The following is a 20,758-nucleotide window of genomic DNA, read 5'->3' on the forward strand; positions in this document are numbered from 1 at the left end:
ACAATATTTCTAGAGGATACTTGATCTACCTTCAGATTCTTCACCTCATGAATCTCCGAAGGTGCTATACTTGAATTGAAATAGTTGAAATAACACTCCTGCACTAGTGGGTGATGCCATGGAACCACTCCCACACTCTGACTTCAGTCCCTAACCTGTCTTCCACGCTCACAGAGGCAAGATTGACAAAGTGATGGAAATACAAAGCAGAAAAACTTACTTGGAACCTTATTATACATACTACAACACTCTTTAGAGTGGGGAGGCGGGCAGGGCGATGAGGAATCATTGTTATAGAATGTAGGTACCTTATTCTTCTGATTGATACTTCTATCTGCAGATTCATCACCTCATGAATTAATATCAAAGCAATACACTCAGTAGGAGGGTCTGATGAGAAAATCAAAAGAGCCTTGCTATCCAGCCTTAAGAAGTCAAACATCCCTGTAGGCTTGGATGGAGTCAAAAATGTCAGATGAGGAATAGAAGCAGACCATGGCAATGGTCCAATACACACACTGGCTAGGAACACTTCTGGATAGTGGGCTAGAACCAGTCTTGTCCCAGCAAAGTGACACCGTATTCCAAAAACATCTAAAATAGAAAGCTATAAATATTCACTGCATAAGAACGGTGTCAGCACTGCACAATGTTGGTAATTCTTTTTCACAGAGCAGAAGGACAATGATCTACATGACTACGAGGTACTAGCATGTAAAACAAGAGCCGGTCAGCCAAGCATCATGGAATTCAACAATGTCTCACTCAGAGACTAAAGAAGATGGTGAAATAGCCCATTTTATACCTTTCTTTGACAGGATATGGGAGCCAAAACAGCTTGGAAGAAGTAGGGACAGATGCCTACCAGATATCACAAGTAGAATTTGGGTGGAAAGGCCTTATGGTGGAACACACACCAAACTGTAGGCTTTAACCACAAACCCATCCTAAACCAGTACCAAAGCAGGCCCCGCCAACAGCAACAGAACTTGTACAATAAGCACCACCCACGCATGTCTGCAAAAGACGACATGGAGAATAACATAACCAGTAGACATCCACCATGGCACCCTAAAGGGACAACTGAAGCCACCATATACAGTCTCAGTAGAATGGTAGTGACAAGATGATAACCAACACCGAAGAGTGCCCACATACTCTCTATCTTCTCCTAGTCATAAGACAACCAGGCACTGACATCCCTATGCAGGATTCGGCCTTCCAAATAAGAGATAATCTGAGACAATGGAATAAGAGGGAAACTAAACATATAAAAGAGTGCTAGAGCTGTGTGTCACCCCCAACAGTTCAACTCGCTGCAACAAAGCTGCAACAAAGCACATGCTTCATTCTAAAGACTGCGTTCCAACCTAGAATTAGAAGAAGATAGGAGCCATGCAATCAGGACTAACATTCCACTCAAAGTAGAAAAGACTCCCAAAATGGAACAGAAGACAGCATAATCGACATCACTACCAAAAAGACAATCACCAGAGGGTGCCAGCTGATGTAATGGACAGGCTTCGCCTAGAAGGTAGGTATAAAACAAGATGGCAAGACCAAGAATATCACCCATTCTGGTGTTCCAACTTCAGGCAAGGTGAAAGCATCAAAAGCACCTGTCTGCTGGATCCCATGCTATACCTTCCTGAAATCAGACCTTGAAATCAAGGCCTAAGTCAGCCTCCTCACAATCCCTTACTTCCAGAGGGCACAAAATATTCCAGAGCACCAAAACTGCCGCAAAAAAATAATAATAGCTGAAATGCACTCACCAACACCCCTTCACAGACAAGGAGTACACAGTGATAGCTGAAGGTAGAGCTATTAATAGGGTCACTAATACCCGTAATCATAGACACAACAGTATCTGAGGAGACATAGCAGCCCTAGCTAGACAACTGCCAAAGTCCAAACTGAGGACGGAGTAATGCCCACATAAACTGTGAGAGTACACAAAGTGCTGTTAATATGACAAATGGAGGAACTTTAATGTGAAACTTAGAACAGAACTCAAAGTTCATCCATCAGTGTGTAGGACTAAAGAATCAAGGGAATATCCAAAACATCACGACTCAACAACCGTAGGGTAAGAACCAGTGCCACTAACTACATGAGAACCTCCCTAAGAAGAATGCTTTCCACTGCAACATTACTACTCACTGCTGCAGCCGCGGTAAGTGGAGAAGGAGTAAATTTGGTTTGACAATCAAGTTCCCAAAAGCTGGGACAATGTCCATGCAAAGGCCAAAGACCTCAACTTCCCATGTACATTCTGGGAAAGTAACCATCAGGCATGTGCCCTTCTCAAGGAGGCATTAAAATGGCTCTACTGTGGAAGAAAGGTGATCATAAAGAAGAAAACCACTGCTTATTGTCTAGGTGGCCATTGAAGGCACAAGGTCACAGTAGCCACACGGAGGCATACTATCCCAAATCCAGAAGTCTTCACATGTGTTCCACCATCTCTGACATCTCCCAAAGAGCATGGACACATGGAATTAATGAATAATGAAACAGGCTTCCCAATAAAAACAACCTCATTCTTACCCTCTCAAGCCAGTGAGGCTCTCTGTCAGAGGGTGTGGAGGGAAAAGGACCTGCATTAAGTCCTGAATAAACAGGAGTCTACAGCCTGAGTCCCTCAGAAGACAGATCAGAGGAGAGAAATGTTAGCTTGTCTGGAGCTGTGCAATGATGCAGAGCAACCAGACAATGGTTGGTCTGCACAGAAGCTGACCAAGCCAAGGCAGACATTATAGGGTCCAACAGTATCTCATTAAATGGCATCAGAGGTTCCAATGTGGGAGAACTGGTCTGGAGGATTTCTGTCATAATGTTCACCTTGACCTTTGTACCAGCAAGGGCAATTCTAGCCACTCAGCCATCTTGCTTAAGACAGCACTAAAGAAAAGAAATCACTTAAGGGTCCACCGAGGGACAATCTAACAAGTAGAATTGAAAGCACTGAGGTTCTGGGGAACCAAAATGCAGCACTTGCCAGATTCAGAATGAGAGTCCTATTCACAACAACCTTCTGGTCATGAAAGCTCTTAACGAAATCTGAGTAAAGCCCGTAGGAAGCATAATACTGGTCTTTATTATGTGTTTCATTGTATTCAAAACCACCCTATCCCCAGACAACTCTGAAAAAGGAGTCCAATCCAGTGTTGATACCTGAACAAACGACAAGATCTTAGGGGTCAATAGAGAGGCTGTGGAACTTGGAATGGTGTCAGTAGAATCACTACGGGTAATCGGTGCAGAAGTTAGGGCCCCCAGCCGAAGAGGTGTCAGAGATCCCACAAGTATCTTGAGCCCTGATGGAACACTAGATGTAGCTGGAGAAGGCCAGAATGAAGCCAGCATAGACCAGCTGAAAGATACCTCTTAAATGGTGTCAACACCGGGGGTGGAAAAAGCCAGAAGTGCATCTCTCAGTACAGAACACAGAGCTGACATGGAGCCTTGGGCTTATGCCCACCAAAGAAGGAAAGAGTTCTGAGAACAATATTAAGTTATTGCGTCTGAGAACAAGCTAGTCAACCAGAGGATCTCTCCCTTGCCTGGCAGTGAAGTAACCATCAAGACAAATCTTCCGCATGATACGTCCTAGACTTGGTGGGGATAAATTTTGTCAGGACCAACGCTGCCCCTCTGTAACTGTCTGTGCCAGGAAAGAGACCTGAAAAGCACCAACATATTTCTATCCTAAAGAAGGGTCTATATGAGATAAGGGGCAATGTCTTACAATATCATTAAGTTGTTTCTGTGGTCCTGAGACAACTACATGTATGTTTTTTTCTTTTCATAAATACTAGTGGCTAATGTTAATAAATGTTAATAGGGATCTATTAATGTTAGAGAGGCTTTGAAATGCTTCTAAATAAAATAAAGTACTATTTGCAAAGATTCCGTTTTTGTGCCCTTTTTGCATGAAATAAATGTTAATAATGATATTTTGACACTTAGGGGCCGATTAGGATGTCAGTCGGAGTTGCGGTTGCGAAACTGACCATTTCTCGGGTCGGCGGTCCAAAACCACAACTACAATGCAACCGTTCCTAGGGAAGCTTGTGCAGCAGTTGGAAACCAGCCGCAGCACAAGCTCCCATAGAGAAATGTGAGTTACTGTGAATCCCTACACCGTGTGGCAGGCACCTAACGGTGTCTGCCACTCGATGCAGGGATTTTTAGGGGGGCACCATAGGTGCCCTCTGGGCCCCCAACTGGAGGCCGCGGAGGACAGGGGGCCCTGTTAGGGGCCCACAAAGATGCGTTCCAACAGGCGTTTCATGTCGGAAAGCCCGACATGGAAAGGCTGTCGGGAACCAACATTATAATCAAGACAGCGGAAATGCTGTCTGTAAGGGATTATGTGGCTGTTCCAACTGGCTGACGGGCTGGTTTAAACTCTGACCGCCTTCTTTGTGATAAGACGGTCAGAGTTAAACCAAGGATGTCGGTCGGTAAGCCTCCGATGAGAGGTCGGAGGCCTACTGACCGACATCCTAATCAGCCCCTTAAAGTTATTCCTTTCTTTTTTCAACCCCAATCTCGGCAAAAATATTGTATCAGCATTCTAGTGCTGCTGGCACGTTGAAAACATAAATTCTGTGGAATAAACGCTTTTTTAATATTTACGTTCCCTTGGCTAGCAATCCTACATTTTGCAGACATATTTCTTAAGGAATGGTCTCTTTAGGGAATTAAGCAATCCTTTTTTGGATGGAAGTTTAATATAGATGATGGGATTAGGCCCTTTTTTCCTGACTGACTGACAACATTTCTAACGTGAATTTTACCAATTGGTCTTTTGGTCAATTGGTCATGAAAAGTTGTTTTATGATTTTCGAGGACCACACAAATGCTTGTTTAGCCTTCAATTCAATTAAAATAAATCTAATTGAAGATTTAGCATTCACAGAATTGAGCTATTCATGGGCATTAATGTTAAATACTTATGTGCAATACGTCAATTATTGGTGATATTTATTTGATTTCAGGCCTACTTTCTGTTGTAATTTGAATATATGTTACTTCTTTAAATGATATGTATTATTATTATTAGCATTATATATTTCTGTTATGCTGTTGAAAATAATTATTTGACAAAAGTGATTAATATTTTGTGCATCCATTTGGCAAACATTTTTTTAATTTTTGTCTTGAAGATTTAGTATTACCATTGTAATGTTTTTTTTAATAGATACATTGTTGTAATAATTATTACTGTATATAATATTTATTCATTTTGTAACATGTAGAAAATATTTTTACCTAAAACTGACAAGCCTCAAAAAGTCTTACGTCCCATCTATCACCAACAAAATTAACAGGAAAGCAAAAAGATGGTTTATACTTACTCCACAAATAGGTTCATTGGGTATTAAATCACTTGCCACTGAATAAAACACCATCCCTTCATCATCATCATCATCCACATCAATTGTTAACCTAAAAAAGAGAAAGCCCAAAACCGTAATAATCAGCCATGTCCTTATCTTAAAATGTAAGATATTAAAGAGTTGATGTCTCTTCAGATTCTGAGACGAGCATGTTAAAAAACTTTTAGTATTCTCTTATTCCACTAATCTGTCTCTCTGCCACAGGAACCTATTTATGAATATTTGCATTTGGGCACACATCGACACAAAGTCTTTACTCCTAACAAGTCAGAAGTGGAATCGTGGCAGCCATTTTCAAAGCAAGTTTGAGCACAACGATAAAAGTATTTTTTGGACAATACATCCATCCACTAACGGCTATGAGTTCCTTTACGCTTTGCCAGTTAGCTTATTTCATAATTGACCACAAGCCTAACACTTTGCCAGTCCAACTTCTCTTGACACATTAAAAGAAGTGTCCTCTTGAATATACTAAAAAAAATTACTCACAGAGCTGGTTTTACGAAACCTTGAAGGTCAAGCCTTATAGGCTCTATTGAATATCCTTGAGCACGGTTCACTTTTCCTGGAATCATTTGGGCAATCTGAAATAAATAGCAAAAGTTATTTCATGATCCAACTAAGAAGCTCCATGAAACTATTTTATTCATAATTGTTTACAAAAATGACATATTTATACTGGACAAATTCTAAAATGAAGCTCAACCAGTACAAATCTTTGGGGAAATGCCCCAAAATGTATCATTCTGAAAAGCAAATATTAATGATAAATGTTAATTTTAATCAAATGTTATTATTTAATACAATGATTAAATAGAAATTTAAGAAGGCGAAAATTAATAATTTGGTACCCCCCAAAGTTCATTATCAACAATACATGTATTTCCTAATTTAATGCAAACTTTAAAACAAAAAGTGTGTGAGGCTCCAGATTAGTTTATGGAAAGGCAAAACAGCAGAATAGGAATGCAGCTATGAGAATGGAAAAGGAGCTGCATAACATTTCGTGAGAAGATAGCAAATGTTAATTTCTAACAATTATCCAAGACCTCATGGGTGATCTCCACTTGAATTATATGTTGGAGTTAGAGGAGATCAGTGTTTTCTTTTCCTGCTTGCAAATACATTTCCTCTGAAAAGTGAAGTTTAATGGGAGGCATGAAAGTTAGTTCTGTGCAGATACTTGCAGGCTTGTTTGACCTTTTCTTCTCTTCTTTGTCTATCAGATTGGATGTAATGCTTGATTTGTTATTCATGAAAAAAAGAGAGACGTAAAAAGCTAGATTAAAGTTGAATGTGCAAAATGCTGTCATTTTAATAAAATTATTGGCGAGGTTATCATGCATAATGCTAAGAGGGCCATCCGGTGATTGATGTCACAAAAGGTCTTAAAACTCAGCTGACATCATCAAACAAAGGAACATTCTTGAATGATTCTTTTTAGGTGATTGTCAGTGATGCAGGGCTAGTTAAATAGAACTGTTTTTGCTCCAAGCCGATTGACCACTTTAAAACCTGATGGTTTTTTTCATGCTAAGGGTCAAGTTTGTTCCGACAAATTTGTTTGCCTTTGGTAAGATGTCCCATTAAAGAGTGGGGTTCGAGCCCCAATTTTCGCATTTTTACCCACTACACCCTGAGGGATAATAAAAACATATCCAAAGGAATAAGTCGGGTTCCCCTAATGATTTTCCTCATTTTCAGTATAACAAGTGGCTCCATAGTGCCACAGCTGCTTCTCTTCCTCTGTATAACTCTTCTATTTAATTATGAAAGGATGCAGTCCCTGCTATGGAAGAAAGCAATGGATGTCTCTTATTCTTATGGGCCTATTTCTCTTCTCCCTTTTCCATCCACGATCACTGAAAGAGAAATTAACATTCAACTCTCCGCCTTCATTGAGTGTAATAACATCCTTGATGTCTCGGTACATGAAACTGAGGCTGCTTTACTGATTGTCACAGATGATATCCGAATGCTGTCAGAAAAGGGGGCAGCAAGGTGCTTATTCTTTAAGACCATAGCCCTGCTTTCAAGACTGTTTCCCATGCTCTACACTGTACTGTAATAGGCTCCACTCAGTGGGAGTTCATGACCATTTACTCTTGTTCACAAGGTTAAGATTAAAGCTGGGAAAGGTGAACAGGTAGCAACTCACCTCGAAGTGAAATGGGACCAGCTTAAGATGGGCCAATATAAACAAGACTGAATTGCTGGGTAAAATAATTAAAGAAAATATGAAAGAGCTTATGGAATGTTCTGAATGGAATAATTACCCATGCAAAATACTTATAGCCTTTATTAGGCTGACAAATGCTATAGTGAATAGTTTGACAACAAGGGCACAAAATAAAAAAGTACGTAACACGGGTTGGTTTGACCATCAGTGCACAAGGGCAAGTAATAGGCTGAAGACGTCATTACAAGAGGGACCTAGAATTAGAGAACAAGTGACAGCCCTGAGTTTAATGTATAAACACCCATCGGAAAAAAGGAAAAACGTTCTTTGAGAGCAGGCATGGGAGGATTTGAAACAGGCAGCCACATTAAGGGATAGTTCCCTATTTTAGAGAATGGTCAACTAACCATTTCTAATGGATAATACGGAACCTGCCTTAGTGACTCATATACACTCAGATGAATGCCTAATATATTATACTGAGATTTTTAAGCCAGATAACATAATAGAGAGCCCTAACAATGATAAGATTACATTCCTAAAACCTCCTTTTTTATCACCGATTAATGTAGACGAAGTAAAAATGGCCTTGGGGAAAACTGGAAATAGAAAGGCCCCAGGACCGGGCGGTGTCACTGTAGATGCATATAAGTCATTACCTATACTCTGGGAACCTATTTTTAATCAAGTATATGTAGCCGCCTCAAAGGGCTATATACCGACCACATGGGCAGAAAGTATAATCGATCCCATATTTAACAAGCATTGACATAGCCAATAGGTCTCACCTTTGGGACCTTATAAGTATTTAGTTATGCAGCACAATATCCTTACTGCAACAACATTAACTGTTGCATGGCTAAACACTTATAAGTTCCCAAAGGCGAGACCTATTAGCTATGCCAATGCTTTTTTTAATTATGAGCAGTAAAGCATGAATCCTGCTCACTTCCTCATTTCTAACTGAAAAATATTAGTCACTATCTGCATAAAAGAATACACTTTTACACAATTAAAAAAACAAATACATTCAAAAAGAAAAACCTTTAAAAGTCATCAAGAAATCTTACACTTTAATACCCACAACATTAAACAAATTTGGGTCTTCTACCAAATGTGAATTGAACCCATTAGATGCGACAATAATGGAGCAATTGGAAAACAACCTGGACCAACTGATTTACTTATAGTCTGTAATTCACTAAGTAGCTAGGGAAGATCAGCAGCCGTACATTAAAGGGGATTAAAATAAGTTTAAAATGTGCACATCTGACAGTCCGTAGAGATGAGCAATGGGGCTGTCTCATTTCTTACGGCACTTATTTACTTCTTTAGGGCCCATGACCTGGAAGCAAGGAACGGATTTGCAAACAAGTAACACCGTCTGGTATTCTTTGATTACATCACACATTCAGTAAGCTAAGGTAATAATTAGTCTTGTTATTTTTGATGATGATGTTCAACATATAAACTTGCTGTAACAGGAGAAATACTGTAAAATCATATTACTGTCCAATGTGGTAATTTACAATATAAACAACACACATAGCTTGTAAAAATAAACACTTATGTTAAAGTTCCACCTTGCTACACAACCTAAACAACATAAAGTCCATTACTGTGCCAGACAGGGACAGGGTGGGTGAGGGAGAAAGAAAAACCTACTGTTTGTTTAGGACTACTCTGGCCTCCTGCAAGCAGAACTACCCCTTGGTGTGTAGTGGTTTTAATGATACATGCCATCACTATGGAAATCTGGTGTTCCAGTGATGATTAGCGGGTACGTTTTAGGCAGGCGGGTGCTAGCCACAGGCTGGTATCCTTTGGAATCTTTTTGTTGTTTTTTTTTTTTTACACAGCCACTGCTGTCACAATAGCCCAATCAGGAGGTGAGGTGTATGTAGCTCTAACCTTCTGGAATGAATGCTGCATCATTAAGTACTGCTGCCAAAGAGAGTATCAATCTTCCAACAGAATTTAAATGTATTTGCAGAGTGCTGGAGACATGGCTATTTATTGGTCATCTTTCCTATTGCTTTGTCATCTTTCTCAACCCATGAAAATATAGTTATGAGAAGTGGCTATAGTGTACTCCACATCCTATAATCCCATTGGATGGGACTGTTTTTGGCTTCTTTGGGGCAATTGATACCATCTCGTGTCAGGGAGGTCAAATTGGTCCACTGCTAGGCAATGGAGTAAACTGCAGAAACTAAGGTCAGCACATTTATGATGCTTACGTCCTTCTACAGAGGGCAAGGAAAAGAAAAGGAAAACTATCACCGATTTGCATTCACAATAACAATATATATAAAAAACATTTAGGCAAATTTCAAAAGGGACAGAGGCACCCTAAACTTAATTTATGAAATGAAATTATAAAATCAAGAATACAATTAACAGCTATCTGAAAAAGAATAATAACAAGGGTGTTTCTTCTTTTGGCTGTGAAATCTCATTCCTCCACGAGTTACTTGGACCAACTGTATAGGAGGGGGCGTGGGACATATGAATCACAGTGGGCAATTACTTATTTTTTATTAACTAATCAAGAGATATCACATTATTCGGGAGTAGAGCAAGAACCCTAGAGGCTGAACCAGTAGGTCAACATAAGTATTCCTGTCATCATTCAGGCAGACTGCTCAATATATATTGCATTTCCAGAACAGCCTAATTCTTTTATATGGATATGCAAACTCTCAGATGTATCTAAGTACAGCTGTTAAGAGTCTCAGAAAAGCCTTGTTGTCAAACAAGTTAGGTGGATGGAGCCTGCGCCACTCCTCAGTTGGACTATAGAACTATCTCCACTGAGATGAAGGGGGACACTTCTCACGAGATTCGGGCGATTTTATAAAGAATGCTACACGTTACATAACACTTCTCCGCACAATTGTGTTATAGCTTATATTGATGAGATTGTATTCCAGGGGAGTGTTTAATGTTTGATGACAACAAATTGAAAGCATTTCTAGCAGTGATGCTGCACTTAGTTACGAAGGAACATACGTGAGACCCTGTGGGCGAATGATGAAGACATTAACCAAGCGCTTAAAAACAAACACGAAACAATCTCTCCCACCGCAATAGGTCAGAGACGTTATCTGATCAAGGGTTACACAAATTAATTAGACAGCGACACGAGTGTCAACCAATACATAATAACCGAAAGTTTGCGGCTTTTGCAGCTATGGCCGCTAGAATGCACGGAGGGCGCCAGCATCACAGCACCCAGAAGCGAGTAGGTTTACAGTATTTTAAGAATTAAATATCAAGTCACTCAGATATAACCTGAACGGGCGGGTAAGTACGAGACGCAGCTGTGGAAAGAGACATGTTTTATTACAAGTAAAGGCCAAGAACTGCGCTTCCGTATGCCCCCGGCCTGGAGGCACTGGCTCTCGTTGTTCTTACATGTTCACATTTCAGGAATGCCTTCAAAGCAAAAAAAAAAAAAGGGAGGCACGTCTGGCGAGTGGTGTGCGATGTGCGCGCACCATGATGAGAGAGGAAAGCCAGATGGCGCCTCTGCTTGTCATTGTGCGCATAACCGCACGCTCTATGCCACCAAAAAAAGCTGTGGTCGGATTTCTAAAACTCCACTCCTAAATGTCTCACCAGAGCAGCGCATGCACTGGCTCAGGCGAGACCTAAAAAGGGAGACCGTTGGGATGTGAAATTCTATAAGCCTATCTCCCTTTTTGATACCTCAGTTAAGGTACTTGGAAGGATACTGCTGAAGAGGCTGGAGACATGAGCTGAGGATTACAACATGCTTACATATTCACAGTTCGGTTTTAGACATGAGGCCGGCACATTAGATCAATGTATCAACGTAAACCTGATTGTGAATAAATACACTGCAGGGAAAGAAAAGGGTAGCTTCCACTTGTGCTTTGCCAATTTAAGCAGTGCCTTTGATCTTGTCAGCCATGCCAAGTTGTAGAAAACATTAGCCGACCTGGGAGCTTCTAGAGATATAGTATCCTTCTTTTCACAACTTTATAGTTATTTAACTGCCTATGTACGTTATGGTATTAATGGCGAATGTAACCTGGGGTTCAAGATCGCAAAAGGCATCCAGCAAGAATGCATTCTTGCACATCTTCTATTTTCTTTATACATCAATTGGGTGGATGCATTCCTCCAACAAATGTTAGCTGATCCCGCTAAAGTAGGAAACCGCCTAGTTCTAATCTTATTATGCAAGGATGATGAGGTTTTGATACCACAGACAGCAAATGGCTTACAAGCTTTGATTGAAGGTTTTAATACTTTTATGGAGGAAAGCGGCATAAAAATTAACCTAACCAAAACGTATGTGATGGTGTGCGGTACAGGAAATATTAAGAAAAGGATTCACTATCTAAAAGGTCAAACAAATAGTAGAAGTCAACAATTTCACATATCGTGTGGAACCCTCATCTAAAAATAGCTAGTATGAAATTTAACAGAAATGCAGAAGCAATTTTTAGATTTGTGGAAAAATTCAGAAACAAACACATACCAGATATGTTACAAATGTATAAAACTAAATGTATTAGTAGCGTTAAGTATGGGGCAGATTTGTGGGATTCATCTTCAATAAATGTATTACAACTTTTAGAGAATACATTTTTATATAGGCTTCTTGCAGGACCTCTCTCCACATCATCCTATATTGTTCATAAAGAACTTGTAATCCCATTCACACAAGATAGTATTTACACTAGTACACTTCTGACCTGGCTTGGAATTTGGGTTAAGGCAGGACTGAAATTCACCAAAGACATCTTTAGAGACTGCCTGACTCTAGATGACGGGGATAAAATCCCTTGGTTTAGCCATGAGAAAAATCTTTTAAGAATGGTAGATAACAATCTCACTCTTGATGACCCATATAATACACTAAATTATGGCAAAAAAGAGCTGAAGAAATTACTAGAGAGAAGTACTGCGGGAAAACAGGGAATGCACCAAATCTTCTGTAATGCAGAATCTCACCTGTGGCTATGTACCAGATGGTACTCAGATTTACCTAACAAATATAATATGCACACAGGATAGGTTTTATCTTTCTAGGTGTCAGTTATGCACTCTGCACTTTATAGTTGCTTCTTCACATATGGGGTCATGGGCAAAGAATTTGCCGAATTGCTCATGCAATTGGCAAATATACACAGTCCACCCAACATTTTCTCCTTTTTTGTAAATTTTATCATGATCTAAGGAAACAATTTTTAAAACCGTTATTTATTATTAAGAGATTGATCCATTTTAAAGATGCTTTTAAGTGTATATGTAGTCTAGATAATGTGGAAGTGAGCTATACAGTAATAAAATTGATCAAATGTGCTCTAAAACAGAGGAAGACACTTACCTATTTAGAAAATCTGCTGTATGAGAGAGAGTAGCAAATTATCTTGATATGAATAGCATGGCATTTTAACATTGTATTAGCAATAGAGTAATGTGATGTACATGAGCTTGTTGATGTATACAATATTGTGTCTTTTATGGATTTCTTTTATCCAAATAAAGATAATTTTGAATTGAGTGAACCAGCTAGAGTGTTTGGAGGGCCTGCCTTGTTCTGCGGGTTTGAGGGGTGTGACTTTGTCAGCACATTCGGTGATACAGGTGATGAAATCTTTGACGGCCACCTTTAGGTCGATGGTGATATGTTGAGGGTGTTGATACACAGATTTTCTATTACCTTGCTACAGCTCCTATGGGGGGTGCTAGTCTGGTCGGTGTGGTGTTGGGGGTGGTGGAGATGGGTCAGTGGACTATTGAGTGGTAAGACCAGGTGATCTTCGAGGTGTGGCTGTATTTGATTCTGTTGCTGGCTGTGAAGATCGGATCCAGAATGTGTCCAGCTGTGTGCATGGCGTCCATGATGACTTGGATGAGGCAGAGGTTTTTCCTACTCTCCAATAAGTTTCCGTGTTGGCGTCAAGAAGTAGTTTCCTTCCCAACACAAATGTTCCTCTGAGTTGAACTTAGGGGAGAGCCATTCATAGAAGACACCACCTAAAATACATCAGCCGAAAAACTTGGCCAAATAACAGTTCCAGGTCCTCATAAGGCCAATTACATACAAAGCAGCACTCTCGTTTGGAGCAGCAACCCAGAGGTAACCACCTTGTGGAATCACAATGGTACATATATAATTAACAAGGAAATGATTTGCATTTGATTTTAAACATGTAAAAGATTTAGTGAAACAATATGTAATTAGTAGTAAGAGAGAGATCTTTTGAATATTCTGGAAAAACATCAAATTACAGTTACAAAGAAAGAACAAATAATTACCTTAGAGTCCAAACTCATGAAACCCAGGGCGAACCCCGAACACTCAATTTTATTTATCACTTCCGTCAACATAAGAGGGGTGAAAGAAATATGGATGGAGCCGGTGCTCCGAGCAGGAATGGTCTGTTGGCAATAAACAAAAAGAGGAGGGTAAACAACAATGGACATGAAAGAAAGACACCCATGAGTCATGGTGACATTAAAAACAAAGACCCTGCTGCATAGACAGCTCTGGTACTGTGCCAGGCACCAGAATTTGTAGAGGTTACCACATAGTTATGCAATGTTACTGTGTAGAGTACGCTGAGCTGGGGCGCCTCTCACTGTTATGTCTAGAAATTATGATATTACTGCCTACTATTTTCAATACCACAACACACTCAGCACTAGGACCATAACTTCACAAAGCCATGGCACAACACCATCTTCTCATTCAAAACTACCACACAATATGTTGGGCCTCATTATGCTCACCTGCTGTATTTACTGTTGCATCAAATTTTTCCACAACACATAGATTTGCATTCTCTACATTGATTTGCAAGAATGTGTCAACGTGAAAATAAATTCTATACAAAAGTGAGCACATTCTGTACATAAGACCCTCGCAATCAGTGGTTATGGAAACTGAATGACTTATAGGAATGAGGTTTGCGACCAATTGCTCTTATAAATTTGTATCTGTAACTTTAAGCTTCAGCGAGTACGAGGGCACTGGGAGTTCATGGGGGTGCTGGCAGGTTCTCATTGCGTCTCTTCCTTGGCCATGAGGTAAGCCTTCAGGACCTGGTAGATGCCAGAACGGAACAGAGTGTTCCCGGGTCGAAGGGTAGAGTGTCCTAATGTAGATGCCAAGGATTGGAATTGCTCCCACTCTGAAAGCTTGCCAAAGAATTTTAGGAGCAACTAGAACAGGCATGCAGGTTTGCAGACCGTAGGTCACGTGTTGGAGTTTTGATGCGGATGTTCTTTGTGAGATATAGTGATGCCAGGTAATGGGTTTCAGCAGAAGATAAGAAACTTAACACAGACTAACGGGGCCACAAGTGTCCTGCTCAAAAAGAAGAAACTAAAAACAACTGCCGCATGGCCCTTCGCTGCTATATCATAAATTAACCATTCGATGAGCCAGGGCCCGGCTGTTGGTGCAACTCTATAGCTTTTATCCCCTTGGTAAGGGGGTATGCGTGGATTTCTCTCTGCGTGCCTATTTTCTGCCCCGCCAGAGTTAACAGAGGACCAATTAAGGGGTACCGAAAAGCCATGTTGTAAATGTTTCCTAAAAACAGCCCGAGAAGAGATACTTCTCATAAATATCTGGAAAGTATTCCATTCAAGGTTGGTTACATAAAAAGGCAACCTTCATGTTAGCTGCGCTTGACACACTGAATTCTGAAAAGGCTGGACGTGGTAGAACGAGAGGGTGGGCTGGATGGTAGTGGAACAACTTTTCTCCTAGGATAGTTGGGACCCAAGTTATAGAAAGCTGTACATGCTAGTAACAAAGCCTTGAAAGTACACCGCTTGTGAATAGGAAGCCAGAGTAAAGCTTCATGATGTTGATGCACTGACTCACAACTGTCGACATGGCAAGTTCAGGATTAAATGGGCTACAGCATATTGCGCCATTTGGAGTTTTGTGGTGAGATACTCAGGCAAACCGAAATAAAGGATTGTAGTATGGAATATCGTAGAGGGGCTATCGAGATCACACAATATAGTGACCAGAATATCAAGGACCAAAATATTGAGAAGGTGAATGCAGAGGGAGGTATAGATGTAGTATTCTTAATTCCACATTTACATACCTTGAATATGCATCATGTCAAGGTAAGTATATGTGGACTTGGGTATAAAACATATTTACATACTTACCTGTTGATATTTTGGTCCTTGGTATTGTGGTCACGATATTGTTAGACCTCGATATTCCGAAACCACAACTACATAAAGGGAGTTACTGTAATCGGTGAGTAAAGTTACTAAGGACAGTTTTGGGTGAAGCTGAGGGAAAAAGGGAAACGACTTAAAGAGCATTCAAAGAATTACAAAACGAGTTGAAGCAGCCTAAGAGATCTGAGGGGCAAATGACAAGTTGGCATCAAGTAAGATGCCTAGAATTCAGGCGTGGAACATGGGAATCTGAGAATCTGGGTTGAGCATGTTCTGATGGCCACCAGACAGATGACAAGATGGAAGATTGTATTTCAAATTAAAGAAACCCTGTTTTATTAGCAATAAGCTTTAAACAGTCACTGTTCATACATGTGACCACAGATGACATACAAGCTGAAAAATGGTCTTCAGAGTGGGAAGTGTTGTTTGAAATAGAAACCACAATCAAAGTGTAATCTGCATTGGACATGATGTAAAATCCATATGATTTGAAGAGTGCAGACAGAAGGCAAATAAACGTAGGGCTAAATGAGGAGATCTGGGGGACTGCACATTTGGAAGCAAAGTTTTAGGGCTGAAAAGGCTCTAACAAAACACATTGGGTTCAAATGGAAAGATTCTAGCCATATAAAAGAAGAATGACATATCCAGACATACATGAGCCATTGAATAACAATTGCATGGAACACCAATTCAAAGGCCACGCACAGATCTAGTAGGACTCGAACGGCAGCACTAGGTTGGTCCAGGATAGTTCTAAGATAATTTTCCACCATCATATAAGCGGGCTCTGTACTATGCTGAGCCCAAACACCAGATTGCGTTCCGTCCGATAGATTACTCGTTTCCAAATACATGGAAGGCAGAGAATTAAAGTATCTCTATCAATTTGGTCTCAAACGGAAGAAAGATAGGTCTAGAATTTGTCAATAATTCCGGATCAGATTAATGTTTTTTGAGAACTGGTATAATAGAAGCATGTTTCCAACTAAAGGTTACAATGGCCCTGTGTAAGAAATTGGTTTAATATTTCGGGTGGAAGATTTTATGGCATGACACGGAGGCCAACATTATCCAAATCTTCTTTTTTTGCCACAGCTCAGCAGTAACAATAAAGAGAATATAGAACTTCGAAACATTCCAAATATAGTATATAGTCCATGAGCACACAGCCATCTCTCTTCTTTGTTGCTGCTGCTCACACAGATAAGTACCCTCTTTCAAACGTGCTTATTCAGTGTGTGTGTTTGCTTGATTTTGGCTGCTTATCGCATAGCTGGGTCCAATTGACCCTATCATGCGATTGTTTCTATCTTTATTGATTCAAATGCCCTTTTTCTCTTTACTACAATAATGTAATTCTTTTCAACTCTAACACGTCTGACATTTTCTCTTGGGTTTTACCAACCCCTTAACGCTTCTGCTCCTCCCTTCCCGGCTGCGCTCTGCCTCCTCCCCGACTTTGCCCTAACATGAGAGTATGACATAAATTGATTTCCCCTCACTCGCATTGTTCAAACGACGCAACCGCATTCTCATTGCCTGGCATCGCCCCGAGCGCGACAGACACACGAGTTGAAATGCGGCCGCACTCCCGTTCCCTACAAGCGCTCTGAACGCTGCAGGGCATACGGGCTTGTGGCCCAAAGCGCAATACCTTTCCGGCTCTGGTGAAAGGCCTCAATCTCCTGCATCCCTCCACGAGACCTGGAGACGCTGTAAACTCTTCCTTCCCCTCTGCGGTGCGCTTTCAATCACGTACCGTGGAGGGGCAAGCATTTAACGAAAGCACCTTAGGAATGACCACGCACGCAAGAGACGTGCATGGTTGTCTTGGTTACAGCACTCCACATTTGGCAGTTCCTGCTGTCTAACCCGATCGGCACTTGACGAGGAGCAAGTTTATTGCGGACACGCCCTTCCTTCACAGTTTCTGCATAAATTAGACAAAAATCAACCCCCCCCCAAAAAAAAGGGGGTATTATTTTGCCTACAGTTACGGTCAGGCTAAACTATCCCCCCCCCCCCCCCAAAAAAACAAGCATTGGCATAGCCAATAAGTCTCGCCTTTGGGACCTTATAAGTGTTTAGCCATGCAGCAGTTGATGTTGTTGCACCAAGGATATTGTGCTGGATAACTAAACACTTATAAGGTCCTAAAAGCGAGAGCTATTGGTTATGCCAATGCTTGTTTATTTTGAGAGGGAGAGTACCGGCACATCTCAAGAGAGAAGTAATACTTTCAATTCGAGAGTACCGGCACTTCTCCGAAACAAGCTCTGGTACATAGTACATGTAGATAGTACATGGTACCTGCACCTCTATTTTTCCATTTCAAGCACTGCTTCTGTGTATCTGTATCCCACTGAGGGCCTTATCATGAGGAACCCGGTAAATCACATACAGGCAGTAGTATAAGAACTCTACAGAGACTGGCTTTTTCGCTTGATACTTCTCCTGCCAGAGCAACAGGAGTCTAGATGAAATACCAGGGAAAACATGGAAAAAAAACACAGACGCTGGCACTTCATTCCCCAAAAATTCCTAACGCTACCCTCGCCCTCCGGTGCTACCAATGCCCACAGTATGAGAAAGTCCAGGAGGCGGCTCAGTTATCTAGCCCTTTGCCGGCGCCCTTGTTATGGGCCCTCAAAGTGCTACAGCCTTACTTGTCAGGACTGGGAGTGGGAATTCCGAATATTGCAGCCCCCAAATGCCCCCACACATGCATACCAGTGAGTTCCTTCCCAGAGTATGTTTTTTTTCATTTTCAGCACCATTCGTTATGACTTTTTAACCATGTATCCATTTTAAGCTGACAGCTGTGAGTTTTTTTTTAACATTATTATCTCAGCCGTCTGAAATATATATTTTTCATCACTGTAGGATAGATTAAAGACTAATGAACCAACCGTATGCAAGGGCGTACCACAACCCTTGCAGTACAGGGGGTGGGGGGCATCCCTTCAAGGGCCTCCAACCCCCTCATGCAGCACTATTCAGGCCAAGGGGGTTCCCACCATTTTGCGTTGCGTACGCATGGAGGCACGGCGAACGCTTCCCTTGTCCTGGGATAGCCACACACCTCCCTTGGAACCCTCGCGCAGGTCCCACTTAGCCAGGACAGGGCACGTGCCTTTTCGTGAAACTCGCGGGCCTGCTAGGCACCGCGGTGAAGGCTCCTGGCCTTCGGGCAGCCGGACTTGATCACGGTGCAGAACAGGTGGCCCGTCTCCCTGCTGTCCTCATGCAGACGGTATGACTTCATTTCGGAATTCCAAGAAGAGGGCTGAGCATTTACAACCCCTGGGACGATCAAATAGATCATCGTCCTAGGGGAGCGTGGATGCTGTGACCCGAATAAGGTCACCAGGGGCCTCGTGGAATCTGCAGCTGCACAAAGGGGCCCGTTGGAGGGACAGACATGGCAACTGCACCCCTACACGGGAAAAGATCAGTCAGAGCGTCGCACTATCTTCGTAATAGAATGGAACTAGCTTTACCTTGCGTTCTGCTCATATTCCTTTAAATCCCAGAAATTTGAAGCAGAGCTCAGGAGTTCCAGCTACACACGTGACTAGGTTCTTAAGTGTAATTTTTTTCCCCTTGCATTCTGGAACATGCAGTCCTGCTGAATTATTGGGTAAACAAGATTACATGTCCCACAAGTGCAAAGTGGACAGAACAGCAAAAGAGAATAATCCGGAAAGGGGGCGGGATTTAGAGCACACACGGAGAGAGAGGGAGAGAGAGAGAGAGATGGGGAAGAGGCAGAGGCAGAGAGGGAGAGACTTAGAGGATGGGGGAGTAGGAGCGATATAGAGGGAGAAAGAGGCAGAAAGAGGGGAGACTGAGAGATACAGAGTTGGAGAGATAGAGAAACAAGCACACACCTCGCGCAGCAGCAGGGGGAGGGGAGAGAGGAGGGGGCCTGCGCGATTCCCTTGCGGGAGCGAGCAGCAAGGTGCGATAATTGCTACCATATGGCACCGCCGCTCGCTCCCGCAAGGGAATCTCTAGACTTGCACGCGTTGCCATTGGAAGCAATGCAACGTGTGCACGTTTTTGCAGGGAAAGCTGTGCCAATGGCTAAAGGTCTCTTTCTATGCATCGCATGCACGCTGCGTAGGTGAGACCTAAAAAGGGGGGCAATGCCATACAATTATTTTGACATAACTAAACACCCTCTTTCTTATAATGTCCTCTAACCCGTATACTACTCTAGAGGGTAAATTAGAGTCAATGGTTTCTAAGGCCATGGATAAAGCTATGGACTCATTTAACAAAACCATTAATAAAAAATTTGAAATGTTATCAAGGGCATGGCCCTCCACTAGTACTGCGCACACATTTGGCGCAAAATAAGGTGCATTAAGGCCCCATAGAAAAGAGCCGCAACAGAGCTCCCTACCCAAACTGCCAAAAAGACAAAGAAATCAGGGAAAACGCCTCAATCTCGCTTCTCAAGCGGAGACCAGAATGGCGCCTCGGGCATCACAGAAGGGCAACAGACAGGCCCTGAGCCCCCCCCCACACATTGATAGTAACGAACAGGATGAAGCAGAGATAGATCTCTTATGTTCGTCACCCTTTGACTCGGACATCGAGGTCCAGGCAGAAAAATCATTAGAAAACTCTGAAGAGGCAAGCAAGGCCTCAGGCTCCAAAATGGGCATCACTGATCCTTTCGGGGACGATGTGTTTGACACCCTTCTAATCAAACATCCCCTATCCCCTGAGTAGCTACCATCTCAACATGTAGCAGATTATATTAGTTTCTGGCTATGAAAGGAGATCCCGAAAGAAGTGAGATCTAGGCTGAGGCCAGAATGCCCTTGCCCATCCCTTCCAGACAAAATTTCTTCGACCCCTGAACTCGACCCTAAGGTTGTCGCTTTCATAGCGACGGACGCAAAGGACCCAAGGAAAGGGATAGACAAAGGCCGAATGTCATGCCAAGACCGTCTGCTCGACATCA

At 41.8% G+C, this 20,758-nt stretch overlaps 1 protein-coding gene across 1 annotated transcript in view; it reads right to left on the reverse strand.

Annotated features, from left to right (window-relative positions):
* Window positions 1–20,758, reverse strand: part of DLEC1 (DLEC1 cilia and flagella associated protein) — a 576,582-nt gene that overhangs the window by 66,611 nt on the left and 489,213 nt on the right. Inside the window, exons 32-34 of the mRNA XM_085628869.1 lie at window positions 13,885–14,007; window positions 5,898–5,992; window positions 5,367–5,457 (exon numbers count right to left, since the gene is read on the reverse strand). Of these exons, the coding sequence (XP_085484995.1) occupies window positions 5,367–5,457; window positions 5,898–5,992; window positions 13,885–14,007 (309 nt within the window). The remainder of the gene's footprint in view (window positions 1–5,366; window positions 5,458–5,897; window positions 5,993–13,884; window positions 14,008–20,758) is intronic.

This window comes from Triturus cristatus, chromosome 10, assembly GCF_964204655.1.
Source record: "Triturus cristatus chromosome 10, aTriCri1.1, whole genome shotgun sequence".
NCBI classification, from domain to species: domain Eukaryota; kingdom Metazoa; phylum Chordata; class Amphibia; order Caudata; family Salamandridae; genus Triturus; species Triturus cristatus.